The following is a 14,601-nucleotide window of genomic DNA, read 5'->3' on the forward strand; positions in this document are numbered from 1 at the left end:
TCCTGCATCCTCTCTGATTTCTGCCCACCCTACCCCTTCCCCGGTCTCAAGGGAGGGACAACGGGTAGGGATGGGGGTGAGGAGGAAGCTAAGGTGTTTGGAACAACAGATGTCACCAGGTGATTTATTGGTGTCCAAATCCTATGCCCCTCCCACCACAGACCACCTATTGGCCGTAAGGCTGTGGTATCATCCATCTCTCTCACTAAGAGAGCTGGCCTGGTCTCGGCACCTAGCAAAACTCTGAGTGGGCTTCTAGGTACGGGGGCCCTTGCTGCTAAGGGTTGTGATTCCCCAAAGGGAAGCTGCAGCCTGATTAACTGGCAGCATGACTGTCACACTATGGAAGGACTGTGGGTGTCTGCGCTGAGCCCGGTGCAAGAGCTACCACTCCCTTCGCCCCTCGCCGCTCAAGCAGGGGGATGGACAGTTCTGGGACAGGGGACAAGGGCACGTGGGGCTCTGGGCAGGCGGGCCTCAGAAGTTGTTATCGATATTCCAGACGTCGCCGCTGAGTGCGTTGGCTGCCCCCTGCAGCGTCCAGGTGAGCAGGGCCAACTGGCGCCGGAAGTGACTCTCCTGGAAGCCGGGACCAGGCGCCATCCCGGAGGAGGAGGCCCTGGGGGCCCCGGAGCCATCGGAGCGCAGCAGCCGCAGGTGGTCGAGCAGGGCATCCAGCGTGTGCTCTCCACGACCCAGGAAGATGTGGCGGAACGGGGAATCGGCCGGCGACACGTACTGGGACAGTAAGTAGAACTCCACCTGTGTCGAGAGAGGGATCAGGTCGGGGTGGGGGTATCCCTGGGTCGAAGGCCTCCGCCACCTTTCCAGCCAACAGCTCCTAACCGGCCTGGGGACTTAGGACCTGCTCATTCATTCTGCTCTGCAGCTTTCTCTAGCCCACTTTGACGGCCCAATCAGGAATAGCCGTCCTGTGACGTCACCAGTAGCTGGGCAGGATGCCTCCAGCTGTGCTGGGTTCTGACCTCTTCTGTAACTAGAGCCCCCGAGCCTGCATCTAGATCGCCCCTGTCTTTTTTCCTGACCGGTTCACTTCCTTGCCCAAAGCCTCAAAGAACAATCTGATGTCCTGCTGTTCCTCTTCTTACACCACATCTCCCCACATCCCAGTCATTCTGTCCCACCTCCAAAGTTCACAGCATGGAGTCAAAGGTCAAGGAGACAGCTTAGTCCTAACGAAGCGCTATGTCACCCTATGTCCCAGATGCTCTTCCCCCGTTCCCGCTTTCCTCTTCCGGGTTATCATCCTTGCCTGGGCACTACCCTAGAAAACTCAGATTCTGTGTGCGTGTGTGCAGTAGTGGGGATTGAACTTGGCAAGTGCTCTACCACTTGAGCCTGCAGTCCTGATTATTTATTTATTTATTTTTAAATTTGATCGTTTTTAGATTTAGTCCTGATTTTTAGTCTCATGCTTTTGCCCGGCCAGCTTCAGACAGAGATCGTCCTACCTCCACCTCCTGAGTAGCTGGGTTTGCAGGAGTGCACCACCACAGTCAGCCCTTCCCATCTTTTTAATATGTTTACTCACAGAACCCATCAGTGTTCCTGACTCCAACCAGCACCTCAGTGGGTACAACTGTCACATCCCTGTACCAAATCACCCACTGGGATCCTGCCCTACGGGACTAGTGGGCGTCTGGACACAGCCTCACACACTGCCAGTGAAAACCTCTTTCAAAACTCCCGCCTTCGGAACTGGGAGGGATGCAGCTCAGTTGCATCTTTCCTAGCGTGCATGAAGCCTTGGGTTTGATTCCCAGCACCACAAAAACAAAACAAAAAACCTGAGCCTTGCACACACTGACTTCCCCAAGGACCAGGCACTCAACAGTGCAATGAATGAGTGGCTATGAGGTCAGATTTCCTGGTTTGTAATTTAGGTTCCAACCCTAAATTACTGGGGTAATTGTGTGATTGTGAATAAGTTAGTTAACTTCTCTGAGCCTCAGTTTTTGTATTCAATATTAGCATCCTTACAGGGTTTGGGGAAATCCTGTTGGACAAAATGAAGTGAAGCCCCTAGCACATGGTAGCTCTCTATAAATGGCGGTTGCTATTGTTATTATTATTCTCTTTCCTCAACCCTGTCTGTCCTTTTTTCCTTCCAAATGCTTGATATCAATTCAGTTCCCATCTCTAGGCATTTACTACCATCTGGCCCCTCAGCCTTCATTAATTTCATCCCCTCTCCAGGGAAAAATCCTTTCTAAAAACTCCACTTGGCCTACATGATCTGCCTCCTTGAAATTTCTGTCATGTGCAGACTCTTAAAATCCAAGCCTCTTGCCCTGGCATTCAAGGCTCCCCGCAGTTGATTCCTAACCCACTAACTGGTGACTGCCACCCCTCCCTTCCATCTCTCCACAGGGCCTCTGTTCAAGCTTGACAGGTCCACACCCTGCTTCCAAGGAAAGCCAAGCCTATTTTACTGCCACACCCTTATTCTGCCTTATTCTGGGTCTCCCTGTCCTTCCTTCCTTCCTTCCTTTTTTTTTTTTTTTTTTGTCGGTACTCAGGTTTGAACTCAGGACTTCACAATTGCTAGGTAGGCACTCTACTACTTGAACCACTCTTCCAACCCTGTTTTGTGTTGGGTATTTTCCTTTTTTTTTCTTTTTTGTGTTGGGTATTTTCAAGATACTATTTGCAGCCTGATGCTGGTGGCTCACGCCTGTAATCCCAGCTACTCAGGAAGGTTGTGGCTCGAAGCCAGCGGGGCAAATAGTTTATGAGACCCTATCTCAAAAAAAAAAAAAAATCACAAAAAAGGGTTGGTGGAGTGGCTCAAGGTATAGGCTCTGAGTTCAGGTCTCAGTACTACCAAAAAAAAAAAAAGATACTGTTTGCTTGGGCTTCAAACTGTGATCTTCCTGAGTAGCTAGGTTTACAGTCGTGAGCCACCATTGCCTGGCTGTCGAGATCAGCAAACATTTTCTGCAAAAAGCCAAGCAGGAAATATTTTAGGCTTTTCAAGCCATACTACTTGTATTGGAGCTACTCAATGTCACTGCTTTAACACAAAAGCAGCCATAGACTATAGGAGTCATGCACCTTACACACAGGTGCACACAGATCCCTGGGGGAAGGGGAGGTCAACCTGGGGAAGGAGATGTTCCTGGGGTCTGACACATCAGAAGTTAAACCAAGACCTATGACTGAGAATGAACTGTGCTCAATGTCATTTCACCCAGGGTTACGTGTGTCTCCGTCGCGGGGACAAAGGGAAGGGAAAAATGAGAGATCAGGAGGAGAGAACAAAGTGGGGATTGAGAAGGGTAACAGAGATCAAGAGAAGGGAACCATGGACTGGGGTGTGTGTGTCAAGTACTAGAGCAACAAGTAGGAGGCCCTGAGCTCAATCCCCAATACTGCAAGAGAAAGGATGAAGGAAGGGAAGAGCCAGGTGGCTCATGCCTGTAATCCCAGCTACTCGGGAGGAGAGAGATGAAGGAATGAGGGTCAAGGCCAGCCCAGACAAAAAGCAGGACCCCATCTCAACAAACAAGGCTGGGTGGTGGTACACGCCTGTAATCTCAGCTATTCAGGAGGCACAGGCAGGAGGACTGAGATCCCAGGCAAAAATCACCAGACCATATCTGAAAAATAACCCAAAGCAAAAAGGGCTGGAGGTGGTAGAGTGAAAAACACGCGCGGATGTGCACATGTGGCTCCGCGTGTACACACGAATTCCCTGCTCGCTCCACATACCGAGGATGGTCCCGCTTATAACTTTACCCATAGACCTTTCCCCTAGCCACAGCCCCTACCACTCCATTTCCTGAAATCAAAGGGTTGAGTTCTTGGGGTGAGGAAATGGAAGGATAAGGAACCAGAGGTGGAGCTTGGGGCTACCACAAGTATTCAAAACTAAGCAGGAATGCCTGGAGAGAGAGAAAGTTCTTAACTTTCACATGACACTCCCTCCAGACAGCCTTTCTGGATTTCACCCATCTCATTATCAGAAGGACGAAAGCTCTCTATGCTCTGAATATATATATATATTTTTGTAGACGGGGTCTCTGTTACGTAGCCCAGAATGGCCTGGCATTCGTGACCCCCACCCCAAGTGCTGGAATTCATACACCTGCAACACCAAGCTCTGCTGCGCTCTTAATTTCTTTATAGTCTTTTGCACTCTCTTCCCAAGGCTGTGACCATTGTGGACAACCTTTTTTAGGGGAAGTTAAGTGGTAGCTACTGTAACCCGCCCCGTCCATTTCATAACTTTGCAGGGCCTGCCTGCAAAGGACCGCTCAAGTCCTTGTGACAACTGTGTCCAGGACAGGGCGCGCCGGGAGGACTGAGACAGATTCAGCTAAGAGAAAGCCCAGGCAGCCAAGGGCCGGAAGAGGGCGTGGCCTGGCCGGGGGCGTGTTAGGGGGCGTGGCCTCACCCGCATGATGCGCACGTTGTACATGCGCATCAGCCTCTCGTCGCTCTTTTCGGAACTGTAGATCTCCTTCCGCAGCTTCTCGGCGGCGCGGATATAGTCCCCCCGTGCCGAGTACACCCACTGCAGGGTCAGCCCGCGGGCCTGAGGGCGAGGCGCAGGCTGGGGTCGTCGGCGGAGGCTCGGACCCCGGCCTAGGATCGGGTCAAGGATTGGGGGACAGGGCTGGGACCTTTGATGTGGCAGGAGGGTGGAGGTATGAGGAATAACGTGCTGGAGCCCGATCCTGGACGTGTGAGGTTGGGGGAGGGCGGACCCCGGGGGCTTAAGTGACTGGGAGCAGGAATAAAAGGGTCAGGCTGCTGCAGGGGACTTAGATCCCAAGGATGAGGGAGGAGGGGCCGGACCCCCTGAAGATGGAGCGTCCCCTCCCTTCCCCCAGAGGCCAGAAGCATGGTTGGCATCTTGGACCTTGAGGTCCCCTGAGAACTCGTTGAGGCTGCTGATGTGTCCGAGGACCACGTCCCCGTAGCGGCCGAAGTCCAGGGGCAGCAGGTGATCGTGGCTCAGGCGGATGAGAAGCTGCCCGGCAAACTGGGCCACAGCCTGGGCCACAGCTGGCAGGCGGCCTCGAAGCATCTTGTGCAGGTTCTCATATGTGTCCTCCTTCGTATGCAGGAAGGGGTATGCCTCGTCGTCCTGCTGGGACATGGAGGGGCTGGGGGCAGGGGTGTGGTGCAGACAGACCTGGGGACTGGCGTCCTGGGACAGGGTTGGGATGTCTCACCTCCACGAAAGAGAACTCCACGGCGGGGACCCCCGCGAAAGCCGTGAAGGAATAGGCGCTGCTATCCATGGGCAAGGGCTTGATCCTGGGGGCGGCAGGTCGGAGGGGTCTGTGGGTTCAGACACCCCTCCGTTCATCCCCTCCCCAGGTTCCCACTCCACCTCAGCTTACACCTCAGCATCCCAGCTGGGATTGGTGCGCACCACCTGCTCGTACAGGGTCTGCCCACTGTGGTTAGGAGAGTCCACCTGAGGACAGGGCGGGACACGGGTCAGGCCCCTGCCTCCCACCAGCCTCCGCCTCCTCCCTGTCCTGAACTTGCTCTTGCCTGCTTCAGGATGTTCTCAATGAGGCTGATCAGAAGGGGGCTGGTCTTGGCATGGAACTTGTCATCCCCTGAAGAGAGAGAAGGAGAGGGATGGTGGCCCAGGACTTGACCCTAGGGCAAGGTTGGACCCCACGGGGCCCCAGGTGGTGGCATTGCCCCCAGCTCACCCAGCACTGCATTGTCCAGGCTCACATAGACTACAGCTTTGAGGTGCAGCATGCTGAGGTAGCCCTGTAGGGGGGAAGGTGGAGTGTGTGGAAAATGAAGCCGCCCCACCTCTCCCTACTTACTACCTGGTTGCCTGCAGGGCCCCCAAATCACCTCTAGCCACTCGGTGGAGCCCACACTGCCAAAGTCACCTCCATCCCAGCTGATGAAGAGAAGACTTCTGCGGGGACGGAAGCCTGGGGACAGAAGGGCAAAAGGAGGATGGGCTCTACTGGGGGCCACCAAAGACCTCCCCCCTTGTCTTCCTCTGTCATAGTCTTCAGGGGGTTGCTCCTTCTCATCAAATCACCACCCCAGCCCATCCCACCCTGGGGCTGCCCTCTGTATAAAATCTCTTGCTTAATTGTCACTCAGGCTTATAGCCACTTACCACTTTCATTGAGGGGGAGCAGTATTGGGGTTTGAACTCAGGGCCTCATGCTAGCTAGGCAGGTGCTCTTACGCTTAAGTCACTCCACCAGCCCTGTTTTGCATTGGATTTTTTTTTTCCAGATAGGGTCTCATGAACAATTTGCCTACAGCTGGCTTCGAACTTTGATCCTCCTGATCTCTGCCTCCTAAGTAGCTAGGGTTACGGGCATGAGCCACAGGTGCCTGGCCTCACTTTCATTTTTCTTTCTTTATTTCTTGCTAGTATTGTGGATTGAACTCAGGCCTCACACTTACTAGGCAAGTGCTCTACCATTTGAGCCACGTCACCAGTTCTTTTGCTTTTTTAGTTTGTTTTTCAGATAAAGTCTCAAGCTTTTGCCCTGGCTGGGCTTGGACCATCATCCTCCTACCTCCGACTCCTGAGTAGCTGGGATTTCAGGCTTGTACCACCATGCCTTTTTTTTACCCCCCAGTACTGGGGATTGAACTCAGAGCCTTGTGTTTGGTAGGCTGGTGCTTTACCAATTGGGCCACACTCCCAGTCTTCCGGCCTATCACTTTCATTCTTTAGATGAAAGAGTGCTGTAGAGGGGAAGTGACAGAGCCACACTAGGGACATGAAATGCCAGGTACGGAGCCCAGATCTGAGTGACTTCCTTCCAGTCTGTGCCCTCCACTGCCTCTCTGTCCCAGCCCTAGTTTAAGCCACAGCGCCAACTCTACCCAGCCCAGGCCCTGGCCCTGACCTTACCATTGCTCACCATGGCGGAAAACGTCTGAACCAGTTCAATCAGTATGGCAGTCCCCACCGCGGACTTGGCTGCTCCTGGGCCCCATGCATCCCTTTGGGCCCCAATGACAACATAGTGATCTGTGGAGGGCAAGTTTGGGGCCCACCTCTTACACTGGCAGTACCCAAGGATCCCCTGCACCTCAGGAAGGTGAGTGTTCCCAGGACTTCAAGCCTACCTTTCTAGCTCCGCCCCACCCCCATCAAAACCTCCATCACTCCTCAGATCTCTGCAACCCCAGCCCTCCAGTTCCTGCTATCCCAAAAGACAGTGTCCCTTCTCTCCCTGGCCCTCTCTGGATGGCTTGCTTCTTCAGTGAGGCGTCTGGAGACATCTGGACTCTATTCCCTCCTTGGTTGGCCAGGTTGCACTGCCTCCTCCCATTTTTTTTCTCCAGCCCTCTCCTGGTTCCCCATGCCCACCACCCCCAATCTGATCTGAACCTCACCACAGGCCTCCCTGTGCCTCTCCTTCCATGCTCACCTGGTCACTTGTAGGAACCCCAACCCTCCTCAAGTTATCTCATTCCCTGTTCTCCAGCTGGTCAACCTATGCTGATTCTCCACCACTAGAGTTACCTATCCAGTCTGGCCTTTTTTTTTTTAATGCATGAATTTCTGGTGCAACATCATCCAGTTTATGCTTGCTCACCTCCAGTGCTGGGAAGCTCACTACCATGCAATACTGCCCGTGCTGTCCCTGGATAGGCTGGAACATAAGGTGCCCTCACCGCCACCCCCATCAGTACCAGTACAGCCTCTGCTTGCCAATCTCCCTCCCCTGGGCACCATTCCTGCCTCTTCGGGGCCTTCTGCACCAGCAAATCTAAGTTATAAGCACAGGCTCCTCTCCCCCAAACTGTGGGAGGTGCCAAGCAAGGAAGCCCCCACACCTGGTTCTGCATGGCCCTCAATGCAGCCAAAGATGTTGGTGATGGGGGTGGAGGTTCTGTGGTTGTTGACCTCTAGGTGCAGACTTGGCCCAGGGCCCAGGTGATAAGGGGAGCCTGGGAGGTGTCCCTGCCATTCCTGGGGGGCCACAGGGCCTTTGAGCTTCCTGGAAAGGGGTAAAACAAAGGATTGGAAGTGGTAGAGGCCCAGGTTACAGAAGAGCCTGAAGACTCCTCTTCACTCTTCTCCTCCTCCCATTCTTAGACTCCAGAGCTCTGCCTTGGGAGGAGGGCAGTGCAGCTAGGGCTGCGTTGGACAGTGGTATTGGTTGCATCCAGCTCAAGGGTGCCTAGCAGAGGTTGGTGTGCCAAGGGATGGGCCCTGGCAAGAGGTGCATCACTTTTTTCTAGGCACCCCGTGGCTGACTGCAGTCTCCTCTCTGCCTCTTCTCTCCTGCCCCATCCTCACTCCCCTTACCTAAGCAGAGGTTCAGCTATGTCTGCGCTGATGGGCTGGGCAGGGATGCTGGGGAGGCCCGAGGATTCCACTGGAGGGAACTGGGTTTGATTGAAGGAAGGGAAGCCAGGTGTGTAGGGGTCTCCAGTTCCCAGATGCACCTGTGGGAGGAAGGCGTGCCCATCTTGAGACTGTGGGCTGGACCAGTTCCATTCGAAGGACATGTGGCCCTGGGCCCCCAGAAAGCACTTCTTACATGTTCATACACAGCCAGGTGGCTGGGCAGGGTTGGCTTGTGTGGGTCCTGAGAGAAGTCTGCTGGGTCAGGGTATATGAGTACTCCTCGGGCCCCAAAGTCCTGGGCACTGGCCACCTGGGGGGAGGGCAGGAAAGCAAGGAAAAGTGAAATGGCCACGTTCCTTGATCTACAACTGTTTTTAACCTACAACCCTCCCGCAACGCCTTGCAGCCCTCAGACACCCCTGCACCCTGCAGCCCACCCCTACAGGCGTCTGTTCTCTGCTCCATCAAATGTCTATTCTGGTTTGCTGCCAGTATTTTCTTGCAACCTGCTTGATCTTTATTCCCACCCCCCCCCCAACCCCCGCCCCGGACTTTTCCCATTGCTTGAGCCCTCAGTTTCCCCAGCCAGGGACCCTCACCTTCTGGGCAAAGCTGGTCATCCCCACGCGCACCAGCAGAAGGCAGCCGGCCGGCTCCACGCCCCTGGCCCGCAGGTCCTGCAGATCCTCCGGCCGCCCATAGTGGGCGTACACCAGCTTCCCCTGGGGATGCGGGATACGGTAATGGGTGCAGCCCGCGACCCTGGAAAGGGCGCGCGCTGCTCCCCATGCTGGTGCTGGGCAACAGGCGCTCACCGTAGCGTTGCCTGTGGCACTGTAGGGGCAGTAGGCGTCAGGGTCCTCCAGCGGCAGCTGCTCTCCAGCCCTCCCAGACTCATCGACCCAGTGCAGGATGTTGGGGTGATCCCTGAGAAGCGGGGGTGGTGAAGCCCAGTCACACCACGCCTCCCCTCTCAACTTCCCCGCCGCCGCGCGCCCTTTCCCCCGCACTCACGGGTCCGGGAACTGTAACCCCACATAGTGCGTGTCGGTCCACACGTGGTCCAGCTTCTGGCGGGACAGCACCGCTAGGATGTCCTGGGACAGGGCGGCCATCCCGGCAGAGCCGGCCACCCGTTCCCGATGGCTGGTTAGCCTGAGCGGGGAGAGGTCGGATTGGGGCCCAGGAGGCGACAGGGACTGAGACTTCTGGGGGCCCCCAGGCGTGGGAACCGTGCTAGAGTGGGGCTGCCCCAGGGCAGGGCAGAGAGGGGCTAAGTTTAGTGGGGAAAAAGCTCTCTCTGCCGACCTATTCTCTCCCATCCCGGTAGAGCGCCTGCCTAGTAAGAGTGAGGCCCTGAGTTCAAACCCCACCTCTGCATTTAGTACCTCCAATGTAGCTACTCACTTCTCTGGATCTTGTTACCCCGCACTCCACCTCTGGAATAAAACACTGAGAATTTACTGATCAATTTATTATTACTCTTTTGACACACTGTTGGAAACTTAATCAAGGTGTCTTTTTCAGACCTCAGTAACATTCAGGTGCCAGGTACTGTACACAGCGCATATGATTCCAAGATAAACAGGACAGAGTTTATCAGCTCATCTTCGAGGCTCCAGAATCTCACACTGGGACTAGATCTTCTCAGGTTCCAACTTGCTCCCTTACCCTCACTGTACTTTTTTTTTTGGCAGTACTGGGGCTTGAACTCAGGGCCTTCGCCTTGAGCCACTCCACCAGTGAAGGGTTTTTCGAGATAGAGTCTCGGGAACTTTTTGCCTGGGCTACCTTTGAGTCGCAATCCTCCTGATCTCTGCCTTCTGAGTAGCTAGGATTACACCCGTGAGCCATCAGTGCCCGGTGTACTAGTTCTCTTTTTAGGGAGTAGGGGTAAGACTGGGATTTGAACTCAGGGCTTCACACAGGCAAAGCAGGCACTCTACTGCTTGAGCCACACCTCCAGTCCATTTTGCTCTGGTTATTTTGGAGATGGGGTCTAAAGAACTATTTGCCCAGGCTGACCTCAAACCGTGATCCTCCTGATCTCATCAAGTAGCAAGGATTGCAAGTGTGAGCCATCAGTGCCTGGCTCTCTCTCTACTTGCTCTTGAACTTCATCAAGCACTCCAGGTTTTGGTCAATTTCTCTGTCAGCTGCTCTCCCTGGGATCCTTCCCTTCCATCCAACCTAGAAGCACGCCTCAGTTCATCACCCTCCTTGCTCCGACTGCTGCCTTCTCACCTCCCTGCTCTGTGATGGCACCCACAGTGCTCGCTGTGCCTCTAGACACATCAAGCCATCCATCTGTTCAGCCTGTACCCAGACCACCAAGTGCTGCTCAAGAAAACAAACAAAATCCCTAAATATTGGGCTGGGAGTATAGAGCTCAAACTGGTAGAGCTAGTATCTGCAAAGCCCTGAGTTCAATCCCCAGAACTGCCAAAAGGAAAGAGAGAGAGAGAGAGAGAATGTGCGTGTAATAATATATCTGCATTAAGCTTACACAAGGAAGTCTAATTTGTATACAAATTACTATGTAAACATTAAAGAAGAAAGCTAGAGGGCTGGTGGAATGGCTCAAGTGGTAGGGCACCTGCCTAGCAAGCATGAAGCCCTGAGATCAAACCCCAGGGCTGCCAAATTTAAATTTAAAAAAAGAGAAAAGACAGATGGGTGGGGTGGTGCATGCCTGTAATCCCAGTACTTTGAGAAGCTTTAGGAGGATTGCAATTTTGCGGCCAGCATGGGCTACGAAAAACAAAACAAAAAATTAAAGAAGAAATATGTGATTATCTCAGTACATTTGCTGGGGAAAAAAGTTCTGTACCTGTTCTTCATTTTCTGCTTTTTTTCCCATGTGTGTCGGGGGCGGTACTGGAGTTTGAACTTGGGGCTTCACGCTTGCTAGGCAGTCTTTCTACCACTTGAGCCCACACTGCCAGCCCTATTCTTCATTTTCTGATCACTAAAAGGTCTTGGGTTGGAGTTGTGGTTCAAGTGGTAAAGCACCTGCCTCAGAAGCACAAAGTCCTGAGTTCAAACCCCAGTACCACCAAGAAAAGCATAAAGAAGTAAATGCTTCTAAAATTGCTTTTTTTAAAAAAAAGTCTCAGTAAGCTAGAAATAGAAGAAACTTTCTTAACTCAACTTTAAAAAGTTGTCCGATGCCTATAGAAAAGTTCATTCTTCGTGAGAGGGTGTTATAAAAAGATTTCTGTGAATGTCAGGATGTAGGCAAGGATGGCTACTGTCACTGGTACCTAAATTAATGTCCTTTTTCCATGCAGTAAGAAAAAGACATAAAAGGCAGAAACAATGGGAAAGAGTTATGTGTTACCTACTGTCTGCAGTTTATATGATTAGCTACTCAGAAAACCCAGGAAAAACCTATTTCTGACAGAAGAGGGCAGAGGGTGGCCTGACCTTTCTCTGGACCTATCTGGGCAGCTGTTTCCCAGTAAGGTATAGTGACACAATCTACCTTGGCTATGTTGCAGGCCTACACAGTCTTGCTGGCATCTCCCCAGGATGTAGATGTGGTTCAGTACCCACAAATGCTTTTCTTTCTTATTTCTCTGATTCCTTAAAAGATCCCTTATCAGAGTTCCCCATTGCTACGGGTCCTTTTCCAGGCTCCTGGCCATGCCATTTAGGATGTTTCTGGGTTGGTCCTGCCTCATTTTGGATGCCGGACCCAGCGGGGCTTTTTGTTTGTTGTTTATTTGGCTGGTTTATTATTATTATTATTATTATTGTTTTGTTTTGTTTTGCAGTATTGGGGATTGAATTCAGGGTCTCACACATGCTAGGCAGGTGCTCCACCACTTGAGCTACTCCTCTCACCCCACCCCCCCAGTCCTTTTTGCTTGTTTTTGAGATAGGATGTCTATAACTTTACCTGGGCTGACCTCAAACTCTCAATCCTCCTGCCTCTGCCTCCTGAGTAGCTGGGATTACAGGTATGTACCACCATGCCTGTAATCATTCATTTCAGTCTGCTCCCCCATATCCCAAATATGCCACCCTCAGAGCCTCTGCCCCCTGTAATTTCATCTCTGAATGTCTGCCATTCTTCCCAGGACTGCTGAACAAGGAAGTCAGGAAGGCAAATTAAGGGACTGGTAAGAGAACCCAGACACCAGGTTCTTGGGTGAGCAGGAAGGGAGGCCAAACTGAGTAGATGAAGATAGGAAACTGCAGGCCAGGAAGGGGCAGGCTGCTCTTACCTGATGGTATCCTCCAGGTGCCTCGCCCCTAGAAGCTTCAGGAACATGGCCTGGAGGTCACTCCAGTACAACGTACCCTGGTGGGAGTCCAGGCCCAGTTCATAGTTGGAGTCCTCACTGACCACCAATACGGAGTCCCCGCATGCCTGGCAGGACCCTCGGAAGGCCACATAGCCCAGGAGGAAGGCTGGCAGATGGTAAGATGAAGACTCTCTTTGTGCCCCCTTGAGATCCCAGAAATCTCCCCCAGCCCAGGCCCTTCACTGGGGGGAAGGTATGGGGGATGATTCTCACCCCCAGTGAAGATCAGTAGGGCAGTCAGGACCAGGTAGGGGGCAGCCCTTCGTCCTGCTGCTGCCCAGGGTATAAAATTTGCCAGCCCAGGTGTAGAGCCCAGGGGCTCAGGGCCCTTCAGTTCCATGGGGCAGAAGTGGGCAGGCAACTCGGCCTCCTCCCTGTCTTCTTCTTCCTCCTCCAGGTGCCCCTGGAGGGGGCCTTCCACACGCCTGTAGATGGTCTGAGAGGGTCCTGGGGACCACTGGTACTGTGCATGGGGGAGGAGACAGGGGAGGCGTGAGACTGGGAAAGAAGCCTGGGGGTGGGGAAGGATCTGGCAATAATGGTGTCAGTGGCTTTGGGGTGCGGAATGAGGCATGGAGAGGGGCCTGAGAGGGAAACTGAAGGGAAGGGACCTAAGGGGAAGGGGCAGAGGGAAGGGGCCATGACACTGGTCAGGAGGGGACAGCCTTAGGGGTTTGGGAGGGGGCTGAGGGACCTGAGGGGAAGGCCTAAGGTGTCCCCCAATCCCACTGATCTTACCGCTCTCTGGAGTAGACCCCGAAGCCGCTCCATGCTCGCGCCCCCTCCTGAACCCTATGGGCTGCCCACCACACCCCAGTGATAAACCGTTTGTTGGAGCCTCAGAGGTCTCTTATCAGCCCTGGCAGGCAGCTTCAACCTAGGCCAGCCCCCCTCCCCTACACACAAGGGAGGCCTCAGTCCAGCCTCCCTGAGAGCTCCTCAGCCCAGGCCAGAGAAGGAAGGGCTGTGCCCTTCCCTGCCAATCCTTCTTCAGCCCCACTCCTGCCCACTCTCTGCAAAAACAATCAATTTTTTTTTTTAAACCTTGGGGCAGACTTTGGCCTCTTAGTTCCCGTCAGGGATGGGGGAAGGGGTTGAAAGTGAGGGGAAGGAGGATTTATGGGTAGGTGCCTCCCCTATCCTGTTTCTACCCCTCCCAGAGTCCTTGGGGACCTCTTTCTAAGCCTCTGTGGAAAGCTCACCATGAAGATATATGCCCCTTCTCATCTGGCCTGCAAGCCCACCAAAGCCTAGACCAGGGAACATATTAGTTGCTCTCCCTGCCCTGACACAGGCTTCAAGGCCCCAGAATCCTAAGCTGTAGGCACTACAGTGGTGTGACCTAGGGGTTTGGTCTGGTCATGTGGATGTCTGTTCCTTTGGAATGAGGCTCCTGCTGTCTGCTGGGAAGGGAGGAGCATGAGTGGGGTAACAGGTCAGGACGGATCAATGAATGGGGCCTGGAGCTAGGGATCTGTGGGTCAGGGTCCACCAGGCAAATGGGGAGGGCTGGAGGAATCCTGGTTAAGACATGGGTAGAGCTGTGTGATCTTGGACACGTAATGGTCTTCCCTGGGCACTGGCGCCTCTTTGGTCACCAAAGGACTTGGATCAGTTGGGTTTCCACCTCTTTGGGGTCTGAGGAATCCTCTGAGAATCTGGTGAAAGGCCAGATAGCCTCACCCCAGAATCTTCCTAGGCACAAAGCACTAAGTCTTTCCTACAACTTCAAACAGAAGGTGCAGGTTTCCAAGTCCTGCAGAGGACCCCAGGACAAGTAGCTCTGAAAAGGAGCTCTCAGGGTCCACACCCCGTCTCCGATCTCGTGGAGGTCTCCCCTGGGGAACCCCAGCTTCTTCCCAGGTCCAGAGAAGTCTGAGGCGTTGGAGCCCTAGTCCCAGCTCCATGCCTGTCAAAGCTGAGTCCCGGGAGGAAAGACACAGCGCAGCCCCGGCTTAACAG

General features: G+C 53.6%; 1 protein-coding gene across 1 annotated transcript; it reads right to left on the minus strand.

The window, feature by feature from the left end:
- Positions 1-110: 110 nt before the first annotated feature.
- Positions 111-13,671, minus strand: Tfr2 (transferrin receptor 2). The gene is made up of 18 exons (XM_020186984.2): positions 13,378-13,671; positions 12,853-13,102; positions 12,559-12,745; positions 9,344-9,484; positions 9,145-9,256; positions 8,929-9,051; positions 8,523-8,639; positions 8,288-8,427; positions 7,813-7,976; positions 6,881-7,000; positions 5,851-5,933; positions 5,697-5,760; positions 5,530-5,597; positions 5,373-5,449; positions 5,202-5,286; positions 4,886-5,113; positions 4,418-4,558; positions 111-762 (listed from the first exon to the last, which is right to left on the minus strand). The coding sequence occupies exons 1-18, from the start codon at positions 13,408-13,410 to the stop codon at positions 478-480; spliced, it is 2,418 nt and encodes an 805-aa protein (XP_020042573.1). The 5' UTR covers positions 13,411-13,671; the 3' UTR covers positions 111-477.
- Positions 13,672-14,601: the final 930 nt, after the last annotated feature.

This window comes from Castor canadensis, chromosome 6, assembly GCF_047511655.1.
Source record: "Castor canadensis chromosome 6, mCasCan1.hap1v2, whole genome shotgun sequence".
Taxonomy (NCBI): domain Eukaryota; kingdom Metazoa; phylum Chordata; class Mammalia; order Rodentia; family Castoridae; genus Castor; species Castor canadensis.